General features: G+C 34.8%; 1 protein-coding gene across 2 annotated transcripts in view; it reads right to left on the reverse strand.

Annotated features, from left to right (window-relative positions):
- The window catches only part of LOC306843942 (saccharopine dehydrogenase-like oxidoreductase), a 47,542-nt gene extending 33,076 nt beyond the window's left edge, over window positions 1-14,466 (reverse strand). Inside the window, exons 1-12 of one of the 2 annotated variants that reach the window (XR_013781881.1) lie at window positions 14,237-14,443; window positions 13,130-13,239; window positions 12,852-12,932; window positions 12,196-12,325; window positions 11,623-11,672; window positions 10,988-11,118; window positions 10,699-10,816; window positions 9,590-9,709; window positions 9,376-9,432; window positions 9,153-9,264; window positions 8,570-9,069; window positions 7,424-8,306 (exon numbers count right to left, since the gene is read on the reverse strand). Coding sequence is in view for 1 of the 2 variants with exons in the window: in XM_079375689.1 (XP_079231815.1) it covers window positions 9,153-9,264; window positions 9,376-9,432; window positions 9,590-9,709; window positions 10,699-10,816; window positions 10,988-11,118; window positions 11,623-11,672; window positions 12,196-12,325; window positions 12,852-12,932; window positions 13,130-13,239; window positions 14,237-14,435 (1,108 nt within the window). In the remaining variant the exon portion in view is untranslated. Of the gene's footprint in view, window positions 1-7,423; window positions 8,307-8,569; window positions 9,070-9,152; window positions 9,265-9,375; window positions 9,433-9,589; window positions 9,710-10,698; window positions 10,817-10,987; window positions 11,119-11,622; window positions 11,673-12,195; window positions 12,326-12,851; window positions 12,933-13,129; window positions 13,240-14,236 lie in introns of those variants that run through there. The other variant, XM_079375689.1, reaches the window with a different exon arrangement.
- Window positions 14,467-14,567: the final 101 nt, after the last annotated feature.

Here is a 14,567-nt window from a genome sequence, read left to right on the forward strand (position 1 = left end):
AATAAACCCCTAATCGCTGTGGGCTTTCATTATTGTCTCAAGCAAAACCTCACTGTCGCTTGTCAGAGCTGCTTTGTACAAGAACAGCAGTGCTGAATGAGCCAAACCTGAATCATATTGCTTCACTATGTCAAGTACAAAGCAGGCAGACTTTTTTATCCAAAGCAAGCAATTAGAAGTCAGCATGTGTTCCCTGGGAATCAAACCCTGCGGCATTGGTGTTGTTAGTGTCACGTTTAACCAGTTGAGCTATTGAAGTACCATTTCACATATTAGTCATTTTATGAAGGTTATGCGTTTCTGATGAGTCAAAAATGCCACTGAATGATATGAGACATCACAGAGTAAATCAGACAAGGCCCCTTTAAAGAAATACTCTCCACCAGGCCATCCAAGATGTAGATGAGTTTCTCCAAAACAGCAAATAAAAGCATCACAATAATTCACAAGTAATCCACATGCCTTCAGTCCATCATTTAATATCTTGTGAAGTGAAAAGTTGCATGTTTGTAAGAATTTATCAGTAAGACCTTTTTAACTTCAAACTGCATTCAAACTGTTTCCAGCTTAAATATGAATCCTCTATGCATCTCATCTGAATCAGGAGAGAAATATGCAAGCACTGTTTGCAAGCAGAAACCGTCCAAAACAGTTCTAAACAAATATATTGATGATGGTGGATTTTTTCACTGGAGGAAGTGTTATTATGGATTATCGACTGGTATTTTGCCCAGAAGCAACAGTTTAAAGTTAATATGCCTTAATAATGGATTTGTTTCTTACAAACACACAGCTCATTAAAATAATTGATGGACTGGAGTCACATGGATTACTTGTGGATTATTTTGATGTTTTTATCAGCTGTTTGAATTCTCATTCTGACGGCACCCATTCACTTCAAACGATACATTAGTGAGCAAGTAATGTAACGCTATTTTGTCCAAATCTTTTCCAATGAAGAAACAAACCCTTCTGCATCTTGAATGGCCTGAGGGTAAGTACATTTTTCTTTTTGGGAGAACATTTCTTTCAAGGTAGGTCACTGCTGTTGAAATAGTCTACTTGAAAAGGGAATGACTAAGATCCTGACAAGAGTAGGTTTCAATAACAGATTTAAACTCCGCAATAAAGTACGGAAACGATATGGTATCATACATTTAGTTCAAAACATGCTAAAACAAGCTACACTGAAAGAAAACTGGTGTAAAAACTAATTTCATTGCTTGTAAATTTCACAAATAATTACGATATAATTACAAACGCCAAGTAAAACATTACAATGAAACGTGAAATTTTGAAGCAGAATTTTTTCTTGTAAGAATACTCCAATCATTTGTTTTATTGACCACTTTGAAGAATCATTTAAATCAAAAAGCAAAGTAAATAAAAACATAAAAAGTGACGCCATAATCGGGATTAGCTCTTTTAACTAAAAGGCTAGACTTCCATACCTGTAGTTAATATGATTTCTCCCACTCCTTTTTCTATAGTCTCTGTTTCAGCTCGCCACCTTGAACAGTCCTGGTTAGACAAGACTAATAAGGATAAATTTGCTGCTGCGATAAAATAATCAAGGCACATCAGCCTAATTTAGTTCCATTAGCCAAGAACAACAACACAACAAGCTAATGCTATAGCGCAACGTCTAAAGTTTATCCAAAAACGTCTTCAGAAGCCTTAAAGAGCTTAATAAATCACAGATGCTGTCAAATTGTATTATAAAAAAAATAATAAACATTTGATAAACTGAGATACATTGCAAGCTTATGAAGGGCACATAAAAAATTAGAGCTTATTAGAAATTGTTTCATACAAAAGAGAAAAAATGGTACACTATATATGAGATTTATTGGAAAAACTTTGTTTCCAATCACTTTTATAGAGGTAATGTTTAAACATTGGAGCTAACAGGATGCAAGCTCAGGTCTCTTGTATCGTCACACACTTTCTGTATGAGACGTTTGGAAAAGGTGTTGCAATATCAGGTAATACTGAGCAACATTAAATATTCATTACCATAAAAATATCCACACTGCAGGCATAGAAAGCTGGACAGACTCTATGTTTACCCACCATTTTCAAAGTGGAGTCATCTCACAGAAAAGAAAAAAGAGGGGATTACAGTAATGGAATATGAAGATTAGATGGTGTACATGTGGTTCGTCTAAATAATGTCTCAGCTGCTGGTTTAATATAGGCTTGTGTGTTTGAAAACAAACCTGCATCTGTTGAATGATCCTATATATATATATATATATATATGATCATGCCAGTTATGCTGGCAGGGATCAGTGCAGTATGCATCACGCTTTATTTCGAATGTGAACCGACAGACATGTGAAACAGGGAATGGTGCGAAATCCAGCCCTTCGGGTTGATAAAATGAAGTGCTGTGAGCTGCATTCCCCCCTGAGGAAAAACAAATGTGATTTTCTCTCATTCTGGCCTTGTGTGTGCGACCAGCTGATGAAAGAGGTGCTGTAGTGTGCTTTTCTGCGGACCCAGAGGTAATTAAAGATGCTGGAGATTTACGACGAAGACGCAACCTCTCTCAGACAAAGGACTAACCTGAGACACTGCAAAATATATTTAAAGATGGCTGTTTATCTATCTATCCATCCATCCATCCATCCATCTATCAGGGTGTCAGAACACTTAATTTCTCATCTGTTGAAATTTTTCAAATGATAAATTCTTTCAGTCATATAAATTCCAATTCCAACTGTCTGTGTGTTGTTATCAATTCTGTTCGATTTCCAAATTAATTGACAGAGGACCAATTTATTAAGAGGTTCTCAAAGAATTTTGATCCATCCATCCATCTATCTATCAGCAAGGATGCATTAAATTGATCATGTGTCAGTAAATACTTGGACATTGTTCAAAAAAATCTATTTCAAATAAATGTTCTTTTGATCTTCGTATTTAAAAAAAAAAATCATTAAAAATGTATCACGGTTTCCACAAACAAATAAATAAATAAAATCAACACATTAGAATCATATTAGGATCATGTGACACTGAAGACTGGAGTAATGATGCTGAAAATTCAGCTTTGTCATTACAATAAATTATATTTTAAAATATATTCAAACAGAATATGGTAATTATTAATTGTAAAATTACCAAATTTTTTACCAAATAAATATATGGCCTTGGTGAGCAATATTATTATTATTTTTTAAAATATTATCAGCCACAAACTTTTAAATAATAGTGTATTTACAGAATTTTAATATTTACTGTCAGAAATTATTAGAGTAAATGCTATTATCTTAATCTGTTGATATCTGATTTTTTTTAACAATAAGATTTAATATCCAAATGTGAAAATAGATTAATCTCCTTTCTTGTGAAATCTAGGGCTTCTAGATAAAAAGTTAGAAAACCCTAGATAGAATAGAGTATACTTAAAAAAACAACAACTTTATTTTGAATTTGCTGGTAAATAATTACAAAGAAATGGCAAACCACATTTTAAATTAAACTTTCAGTTGTTCACTTCTTGTAAAATCGTACTCTAAAATAATGTTTTATTTACAGCTTTGAAAATCATTTTCCTACAGTGTACCCGTAAACATTTCCTTCAAAATAGTTTAAACTCCCCTTAGCGCTCAGTCTGTCCTCCCGCTGTTGATGTCCCACTGAAACAACATGTTCTCTTGCTGTCACATTAAGTCAAAACGTCACGCCTTCGCGTCACTCTCACTGAATTTCACATTCTCTCCTCATATACCGCGTCATCCCCCTCTTTCATTCACGTCTCACTTTCTCCACACCTTCATCACCCCTCCCCCTCTCTCCTCCTCCTCCCGTAGCTGTAAGTGATGCTGCATAGTGCTCTCCCCCCGCCCGATGTCCTGCAACCTCAAAACAAGCCCACTATTAAATAGTCAGCAGAGCAGAGTCCAAATCATACAGCAAATCCTGCACTTCCGCCCCAGCGCTCACAGCAACACATTAGCACGGCTTCAACGGATCTGTCCAGATCTTTGACACGTTCCTGTGGCTAGCCGAGAAAGATCACACACAGTCCTAACCCTCCGAGATTACACGTGCGGCAGTTTAATGCGATCCGCCGGACTACCGCCCGTGCTTCTCGGGAGGGGTGGAGGAGGGTGATGTTTGGGCAAAATTAACGTACGAGAAGGGAGGGTGACTTACATAAGGCTTTGCGGTAGATTCTGAGTACCAGGCGCTCTAAAACATGGCAAGAGAAACAATGTTCCTCTGGAGGACGGGAATGAGGGAGGAGAGGGGGAGGGAGAGAAAGAGTACTGAAGACTTATAAGGGTTCTGTACAATGTGCCGGAGAGAGAAGCCTCTGAACTGGACTGCAGGCTTGGTGGAGAAGAGGAATGGGAATGGCATTTGAAAGATAAAGATGTGTTAATTCTTCTTTCAGAGAGAAAGAAAGAAAACAAAGGAAACACCACCGGGTGCTTTCCATTATGCAGTACATTTTGTCCCCTTTTTATGTACATTTGAAGTTCAAAACTGGTCATTTATTTAGAAATATTCTAGGTGTATGTAAATTATTTCATTTTCTAATCAAAATGTTTTAGGTAAAGCATGCTTTCTTGGTTTTAATTGGGGGATAATCTATAGATTTCTTCCTCTGGCCTTAAAATCATTCATTCCCTATTGAAAAATAAGTGTGCTTCACTGTACTGAATATGCACTTGCAGTGTACTTCAAATCTTAAAAGTATTTTAAAAATATTTTATAAAACCATACATGCTGATGATATTAAAGAAATTATAAAAGAAGCATCTAAAGAAACTACATGACTGTTATTTTTTTTAAAAGTGCATTTTGTAATGTCATATTATGTTTACATTTTTAATTATTTCAATAATCTTTTGTCTTGTTTTAAAGAAGTACTTATTTTGATGTGATGACTAAAATAAAGCATATGTAAAGTACTTAATTATACTTTTAACTGTAGTTTTATTAAATATTAAGTTTAAAGTAAATATATTTGACATTTAATCAATACATGCATCATTTCGGTTTTAATAGAATAGGTCGGGTCATTTTGACATACTATATGATTTTAAGTATATTTTAGTTACCATTCAGTACATTCAGCAGTACACTTTAACCAAATTTAAAGACAACAGTAAAGTAATTATAAAATGACATATAGAGATGTATTTGAGTCCTACATAAGTTGGTTAAAAAGGTACTTTAAAGGTAAACTTGACATTCACTTTGCAACTCAGTATATTAAAGTATGTAAGTAGCCTACATTACTTCCAAATAAGTACACTTTTAAAGGAATAGTACACACAAAAATGAAAATTGTCATAATTTACTCACCCTCATGTCGTTCCAAACCTGTATAAGCTTATATGTTGAACACAAAACAAGATATTTTGAAGAACCAAACAGTTGTTGGTCCCCATTGACTTCCAGTAGGGAAAGGATTTCTATGGAAGTCAATGGGGACCATCAACTCTTTGATTACCAGCATTCTTCAAAATATTTGCTTTCATGTTCAACATAAGAAAGAAACTCATACTCAGGTTTGGAATGACATGAGGGTGAGTAAATGCCAAAAACATACGATAAATAAATAAATAATAATAATTTTTGGGTGAACTATCCCTTTAAGGTATACTTTTTCCCACAAGGTTTGTAATGACTTTTTGGCTAACAATAGCCAGTGTTGACATCATCCTTCAGTAAGTGACATACATTTCCCTGGGGAAGTAACAGCACAAACATGACAAAGTATTAACAATTCTTATATAAAGCCTAAGCACCTAAGCTTATTTAAAGAAATAGTTCACCCAAAAATGAAAGTTTTGTCATCATTTACTCATCCTCAAGTTGTTCCAAACCTGAGTTTCTTTTTCTTCTTCTATTGAACACACACACACACACACACATACACACACAAATATATATTACATTTTTTTTTTTAATCTTAAAATATGGAAGTCGATGGCTACCAGCAACTGTTTGGTTACCAACAGTCTTTAAAATGTTTTATTTTGTGTTCACCAGAAGAAATACACTCTTACAGGTTTATAACAACTTGAGGGAGAGGAAATTAAAGAATTTTAATTTTTAGATGAACTATCCCTTTGTCTTTTTAGTTGTAAACTTATATTTAAAAAATACTTAGAACACATGCATTTTAATTTATAAAACATGAATGTTCAAAAGGTACTGCATATCAGGAAAGACCCCACATGTAAGTCTTTCTTTATGCCATTCTATTAATTTCTCTTGTATTCTACACACCCTCAATACATGTATGCAAAATTTGTGTTTACAACACACTCTACTGATGCCGCCTCTTTAGTCAAGTGTGACAATACACATTAAAACATGCTCCATCCCAGCGCCTCTTTATTTCCTGTGAGACTGTGCAAGCAGCTGAATCTGAGTCATACTAACTCTCGTCTGCCAGGCCACTTCAACCTTGGCCTGCATCTTTCAGCCCCGTTCTTCATCCACTGCGACCCCCAGCCACCTCTCTTCTTTTCCTTAAAAATATCTATTCATTGCCTTTTCTAATCTCCCCAAACAACGTCTACCGCTCTCAAACCAAATGACCTTTCCTGTCACCTCCATATAAATGGATGTGGAAATAGAAAAAGGGGACCCCTAGTGGCAGAGACCTGTCGAAAGCATGTTTGGACACAGAGATTAAAAGCCAAATTCACAAATATTAAAATCTCTCTCTTTATTCTGCAAATATAATAAATATAGATTTGTAAAAGAAAAATTACCTCAGGAAAGTGATAGTAGGGCTGAGATTTTAGCATAATTTTTCCAGCATTGTTCTAGCATCAGCACCGTTTTGTTTGATATTTTGTTATTTAACGTGACTTAAGTGTCCAAAAGTGTTTTGGGCTCACAGTACATACTTTAAGACCTGAGGCATTTAACCATCAAGCTTCCTTCGTATAGTAGCCTTAACTGGTCCTTCATGGACAAATTTGGACATAAAGGTCTCAGGTGTGATCCTAATGTTTTTAAAATAAATGTCATATCACTATCTTTGATCAAATAAAAACTAACAATTTATGCCATTTTTAACGTGATGCTTTTGTTTTTTATTTATTTATCTCTAAAAGTACCATATTTTATGTAAAATATACTTATTTTTATGTTATAATTAACATTTCTTTACTTAATAAAATGATTCCAGTAAGTTCAGACAGCCAAAATTGAAAGATTTGGCGACTCTGGTGACATCTGGTGAGATTTGATGGCATAATTATCAATAGCCACCATAGTACTTAATAGCTGCATATAGGCTGAAATTTATAAACCACTGTTGTAATGAACTTAACCTCTCAAATTAAAATTGTAGAATTTTTTTTAAACATTTGAGTTTGGTGAGACTATATCGATGCTAAAATATGCTTACAACTCTGACCATGCTATAAGGAAAAGACAAATAGGAGACAGAGTAGTCATTTATTTCTAAACAAACAAACAAAAAACATCAAATTTCAATAACTCAAAAAAGTAAAATGGTACCAAACAGGCAAGAATAAACAAGGTAGCATGTTTCAGACATGTTTTGTTTGCAGCATCAACAAATCTTGCAGTAGGACTTTGATCTGACTTTGACGTGTGTGTGTGTGTGTGTGTGTGTGTGTGTGTGTGTTTATGCTACATTATGGGGACCAAATGTCCTCACAAGGATAGTAAAACCTGAAATTGTTTAAGATTGTGGGGACTGGCCTGCACAAGGGAAAAAAATGATTAAAAATAGTAAATTATGTTTATCTGAAAGTGTAAATGCAAACAGGTTTTCTGTAAGGGGTAGGTTTAGGTTTAGGTGATAGAAAATATTGTTTGGTCAGTATAAGAGTAATAGAAGTCTATGGAAAGTCCCACAATTCACAGAAACAATCACGCGTTATAGGCTCATTCAGTGCTTTGTATATGGGTGTGTGTGTTTGTTTGCCACATTGAGAATGTTGTATAGGCTCACCCCTTCATTTATGTGTTTGTATGATCTACAATATATGTGTTGTCATTTCCTAAGGGTGCCCACTAAGGACCATTTAAGGAGTTTTTTTTTCTCAACCACTTAACTTTGCTGAATTGAGTCAATTGTTTTGTATGTGTTTAGCTGGCAAACTTAGGAGAAGTAGTCAAGTCTTGTAACGCTCAGATGAAGGAAACTATTTAAAAAAAAGATTTTGCCCAAATTGGTCCCGAAGGATGCTTGAGGGTTAATGAATCACAAACAAAGTACAGACCTACAACACTTTTTTTTTTTTTTTGCTATACAACTCAATATTAAATTTTTAACTTCATTTAAACTTTTATTAAATCTACAATTTAAACAACACATAATTTCACGTTTAGTTTAAATGAATGCTCAAGTTTGACAAAAATGACTGTATACTCTATACTTTCCGTTCATATGTTTGGGTCGGTAAAATATTTGTTTGCATACCAAGGCTGCATTTATTTGGTCAAAACACAGTAAAAACAGTAATATTGTGTGACAATGTAAAGTAACTGATTTATATTTATATATGTTACAATCTTCAGCTGAATTTTCAGCTGTCATTACTTCAGTCTTCCGTGCCACATGGAATCATATTCTGTGCTCAAAAAACATTTCTTATTATTTTCAGAGTTAAAACGGTTGCTGCTTAATATTTCTGTGAAAACCATGACACACTTTTTCAGGATTCTTTGATGAATGGAAAGTTTAAAAAAGCATTTACTTGAAATAGAATTCCTTGGTAACTTTATAATTGTCTTTACTGTCACTTGATCAAGTTAATGCATCCTTGTTGAATAAAAGTATTAAGAAAAATCTTACTGACCACAAACTTTTGAACAATAGTGTATATCCAATATCGGACATTGTAGTTTATTTGCTTTGTTTAACTAACAGAAAATATGAAAAATGTGTTTTAAAAGAGTTTTTTTTTTAAATTCCACAGGACCAATATGCCTATTGAAGAATCATCCATATATTATGTTGAGATGATTTTACTCACTTATTAGGGAGACAGTGAGGTTCGTTAAGCAGTGTAATAGCTGCCTGCACCATGGTAATCGGTGTTGCGATGTATCCTGGCTCTGCAAAATATGGCAGTAGTGACCATATCTAAGTATTTGGGGTGATTATTTTGCGTCTAAACAAGTAGAGAGCAGGACAATACCTGGTCCTGTTATTTCAGTGCTGATTGTGGCATTTGGCTTGCCCTGAGAGGGGTCCTGACCGGTCGTGTAGCCCTCCCCCATGAACCTCAGGCAGAAAGAGGTTCCATCCATCTGGAATAAGACAAGAATAAGATTTCACTTCAACAACACAACCGAGGGCTGTGTATGACAGATGTTAACATTTGGTATTGTGTTTTAGACATTTCAGTGCATTTTTTGTACCTGCTTTCTTGTCGGTCCAGTCTTGGAGAACAAACCAAATGAGAAAAATTCTGGAAACTAATTAAAAAAAAACACACACACATATTTGAGTTGATATTCTCGAGTTTATATAAGCAGTTCTTGATATTCTGTGATATATGAATGAGAGTTTTATCCATTAAATATTCTTGTAGCAATTCAACAGTACTCCAATGACTTTTAAAATGGTACTGACCTGAGTAAGCAATCCCCTGCCAAGACTAAATTTGACCATGAACCAAAAGACGACACCTGCAAAGAGGGTCTTCAACACACAGAAGAGACCACCAATACCTACATATGCCATATACTGAACCTGAGGACAAGAGCATAGAGGAAACCAATTCAAAACTGCTGGCAACAACAAAAAAAACATGTTAAAAAAATATGTTAAATTATTAACTTATACACTTTTTGATCCACAGCAAAACATCAATCAAAAATGACCATACTGACAGCACCCTGTTGACCTTCATGACATCACCCTGTACACTGTGGTCATTGCTATGGAGATGAAAGAGCAGGACGATGAATCACAAAGACTGTGAATCATCCCCTGCTCTTTCCATGAAGGCTTTCAGAGCACTATCACAGTAATCATGCTCGCACAAGACAAATCGAAAAGAAATGTAATTAAAACTGCTAAGAGGCATAATGGTGTTTGGAAAGCGAGGGAAGAAGCTGTCAAAGACAGTCTTTTTTAAGAGGAAGCAGAAGGGTAGTAAAGAACCCATTAGATCTACTTTGAAATAACAGTTTAAGCAAAATGAATACTGGGTTTCTGCTGCGCTGGGATAAAATTGGCATGGTCTGGCATGGTCTACAAAACAGCAGAAATTTTGACTTGTATTTGTCATATTGCTATAAATGACAAAGTAGGGCAAAGAATAACATTCATAAAAAAATGACTATATACTAAAATGCATATTACATATATTATAAATAATAATGTATTTAGTTTTTATTAATATTTATAAATATAAAAATTTTCAGCAATGAGTAATTTATAATATTTAGATAACTGATATATACAATTTGAGATTTTCACAATAAACCAAAAGTAAAAAATTTAACTATTTAAACCAAAGAAATGTAAAAATTTAAACCATTTTTTTTATTAAAAACATTTATAAATAAAAAATAAAATATATAAAACAAATACTAATGTAAATATTAATGTATCACAGTCAATTCTAAAAATAAAATATTAAAATATATATAAAACATGTATTACTGTTAATAATGATTATTGTTGTATCAAAAGTGTGTGTGATTGTGTGATTTTTTGCCAGTCTATAGACTCACAGGGCTGTGTTTATGTTCCTCATGCATATGACGCTGAGTTCGTCGCACCACAGACGGATCTGAGCCCATGAAGGGAATGGTATACTGCTCAATCTCCTTACTGAAGAACAGAGCTCCCCTGGGTACACCAAAATAGCAAGCAAATTAACACGAGTACAGATTTCCATCCTGAGAACTATTCTCCTTCACTCCTCTTGGAGTCAGCTGCTATATAAAGCATAAAATCATGATCAAGATAGTATTAATAGAATTAAATGCTGAGAATTATTTTATTAATACTTAAAATCACCTCTTTTTAATACCAGCGCCAACAGCTGGCAGAGGTTTATGCCCAAACTTCTTCCTTATTCTTCTGAGACTGGCACTGTCAGCAAAGCAAAAGATGGCTGACTGCCACGTTGCATCATGGCCACATTCTCCCTGATGAAGAAGATAAGACAGCTGAACAAAAGCCAAGACATCAACTACTTTATTGAGGGCATGCAATGGGCCTAATGCAAACAGTCTGCTATAGCTCTCTTCATATTTGATTAAAACAACAGGAAATACGATAACAATTTAATAGAGTGCTTATGAAACACTACATAATATGGAGCATAATTCTCTTCAAATTCACTCCATGCTGCCTGCTCCCCTTACACTGGGATTTATATAAAGTCTTAATGTAATTTTATAAAACTATGTTATTTCTGCAATCAAGTTCCTCATTAACATGAAATCCCACAAATTCCTAGTTGGTCCATTGGGATATGAGAGCTCTTTGCATTATTCATGAGCAGCTGCAGTTGTGAATTCCCAAAGCTTAATTTAAGCACTGCTTTAAACCTAGATCAAACCAACCTTTGAGAGCTCATATTCAATAAGTCAATCAAATTCCTGTGGACCCTTAATATAGATCTGCAAAGGTGAGGAGCTGTTGCTCACCTCAGGTCCCGTGTTGATGGTTAAGAAGCTCTCCACAGCAGTGAGCGTTCCTGTGAAAGCCAGGCAGAAGAGTTGTCAGGCATCTGCTGCTCTGCAGGCACGTTTGCCCACAGCAGCACTTCAAATAGGCGAACGACAGACACTCACATCCTGTAAGCACTGAGCGCCTTTGCCTTTGTCAATGATACTCCCCACTAATTGGGATGAGATTAAAGAAACCGACTGCACAAGAGCCATGTGAAGCAAAGGTCAAAGGGCACAAACAGGGCAAATATCACAGTAAAGTATGTATGTTTTACCATTAGGACACTGATGCAAAGCACACCTCAACCTGTTAAGTCAGGATCAGATTTTTCTCTAATACACTGGAGTTTCCCTGCACTGTGGATCAGAAGGAGTCACATTGTCTATATATATATATATAAAGTATATATATATACTGTATGTAATATTATTAATATATGTATATATATTATATACATATATAATAATACTAATAATAAATTATTATAATTACATTAAAAAAAAAACATTCACAAAAAATAATAAAAAATTCACAGACATGCAACCCACCTTTGAAGTGATCCTGTGTATAAAGGATGCCCATATCTGCTGGTATTGAATCAAACCCACAGCTTCCAATGATATACACACCATTCTCCTGAGCTTTACTGTGGTATTTCAGCTGTATCCCCTCTAAAAACTTAAAAAAAAAAAAAATCAACAATCAAATAGATTTTTCAGGTGTCAGGTTTTTAGCCATTATCAGCAAGGATGCATTCAATTAACATAAAATATTTATATTTCGAATACATGCTTTTCTTTTGAACATTCTATTCATTAAAGAATCCTGAAAAGATGCATCAAGGTTTCCAAAAAATATCAAGTAGCACATCATTGAAATATTTCTTAAGCACCAAATCAGCATATTAGAATGATTTTTAAGGATCATGTGGCACTGAAGACTGGAGTAATGACTGCTGAAAATTATGCTTTCCCATCACATGAATAAATTTAATTTTTAAAACATTAAAATAGAAAACAGTTATTTTAAATTGTAAAAAATATTTTAAAATATTACTGTTGTTTCTGATAAAGAAAGCAAAATTGGTGAGCATACAAGACTTCGTTCAAACACACTTTCAACCTTACAGACCCCAAACTTTTCAATGTATCTTTTTTTAAAAGTAGATTATTTAAAAAAGTGTTAGATGGATAACATTAACTACCTGTGGTTCTCCACAGATATCAATGCAGTGGGCCCCATTCTCTATGCAGGCCTTCACCACGGGCTCTCCATAGAATCTGTACTGTTGAGAGAAGACACCTCAGCACAATGGCATTTCACAGCCAACAGTTCTCTCAGAATAACACAACTCCATTTATCTTTTTTTTTTTTGTCATAGAGCTATCATTGGCCTATGGGTGCACTGGGACAGGTGTGAATGCACAGATGTGTACACTGACCCCTTCCTGTGCTTTTTTACAATAGTCTTTGTGGACTTACTGGTCCCACGCAGTTGAGCACAATGATTCCTTGTTTGCACATGATGGCCAACGACTCCGGCTCGGCTACATCTGCTACAATAACCTCCACACACTTCAGCTCTGGTTTACCTGCAGACAGATGATGGAATGTCAGAGACAAATGGATCTTTCCTCTTTAACAGCTCAAAATACTGCAAATTATAACATTTTATATAACGCATAGGAAGACAGAGAGATCTCTGTATCCTTTTACTCTATAACCAATTGCATAGCTAGCTTTAAAATCCTCGATTATCAGTACAGCCTATTCCAGATGATGATGGGATTGTCCAAACATTATGCCTTTAATCAACAATATTCTCAAACCCTGTAATCCCATTTGATAATCTCAACAGACAAAATCTGCTGAAGCTCATCTAATACTATGAGCTGACTGCCTCATGTCTAGCATTGACAGTATGGCAATTCAATCTATACCTAATACAAACTATGACCTATCATAAATAACATATGTGCACTGTAATTCTTTGTAGCTTTGCCACAAAGAAAAAAAAGTGGCAGTCACATAATGGTATTAGAGGATAAAAACATAGTCTTTTGATATATATACGATGGAACAACATTATTAGCATGTTCATATCAAAGGAGTTTTATTTATAATAAATTCATTGTAAAATAAAGCATGTTCAAATATAATAAATAAAATAGAGATGTTAATTAATAATTTTATTTTAACAATGTAAACTTTTTTTTAAAGATTTTATTTAAATGTAATTATTTTGCAATATTTTGTGTGTGTATATATATATATATCGTTCTTACACTACAATAACGTGTGGTATTGTACGGTACCATGACACATTTTATTATTATGTTACTACAAAGTCACACGTAGGCTATGTCTAAAATAATTGTAATTGATCATTTAGAATTATACATGTATACATACATGTACATGATGGCGCTGCTTGTACTGCTTGGAACGTTACTATTCGGTTCTATTATTTTTCTATTCTATTTCCGTTCTATATGTTCTGTAATTCAGTAGGCTATATTTATATTATGTTTGGCATGGGCAGTTCAATGTAAAGTACAATAACAAATGTGCACAGTGTCAAACACATACACAGAGCGTCAGCTGCCTGAATGAGTGTTTTTTCCAGTCGGTCGCGGTTTCGTCCGGCTACAGCCCATTGTAACGTCCCTCCTGGACCCTCGTTACAGGTCCGCGCAACCTCCTCCACTACAAACTTGCCGGTAAAACCGGTCGCTCCGAACACTATGATATGGTACGGTCTTCTGCTTGACGTTGTGAGCGTCGCCATTGTTTGTGTGATCCGCGTGCGACGCAAACACACAGACGAGGTCAGAGCGACCGCTGCGGCTCGTCTGCTGTTACTGCACAGTGTCAGTGCAAAATACAGACGTTTAGTGGATCAGATTGTGTTTCTGATAAG

This window comes from Barbus barbus (genome assembly GCF_936440315.1).
Source record: "Barbus barbus genome assembly, chromosome: 24".
NCBI classification, from domain to species: domain Eukaryota; kingdom Metazoa; phylum Chordata; class Actinopteri; order Cypriniformes; family Cyprinidae; genus Barbus; species Barbus barbus.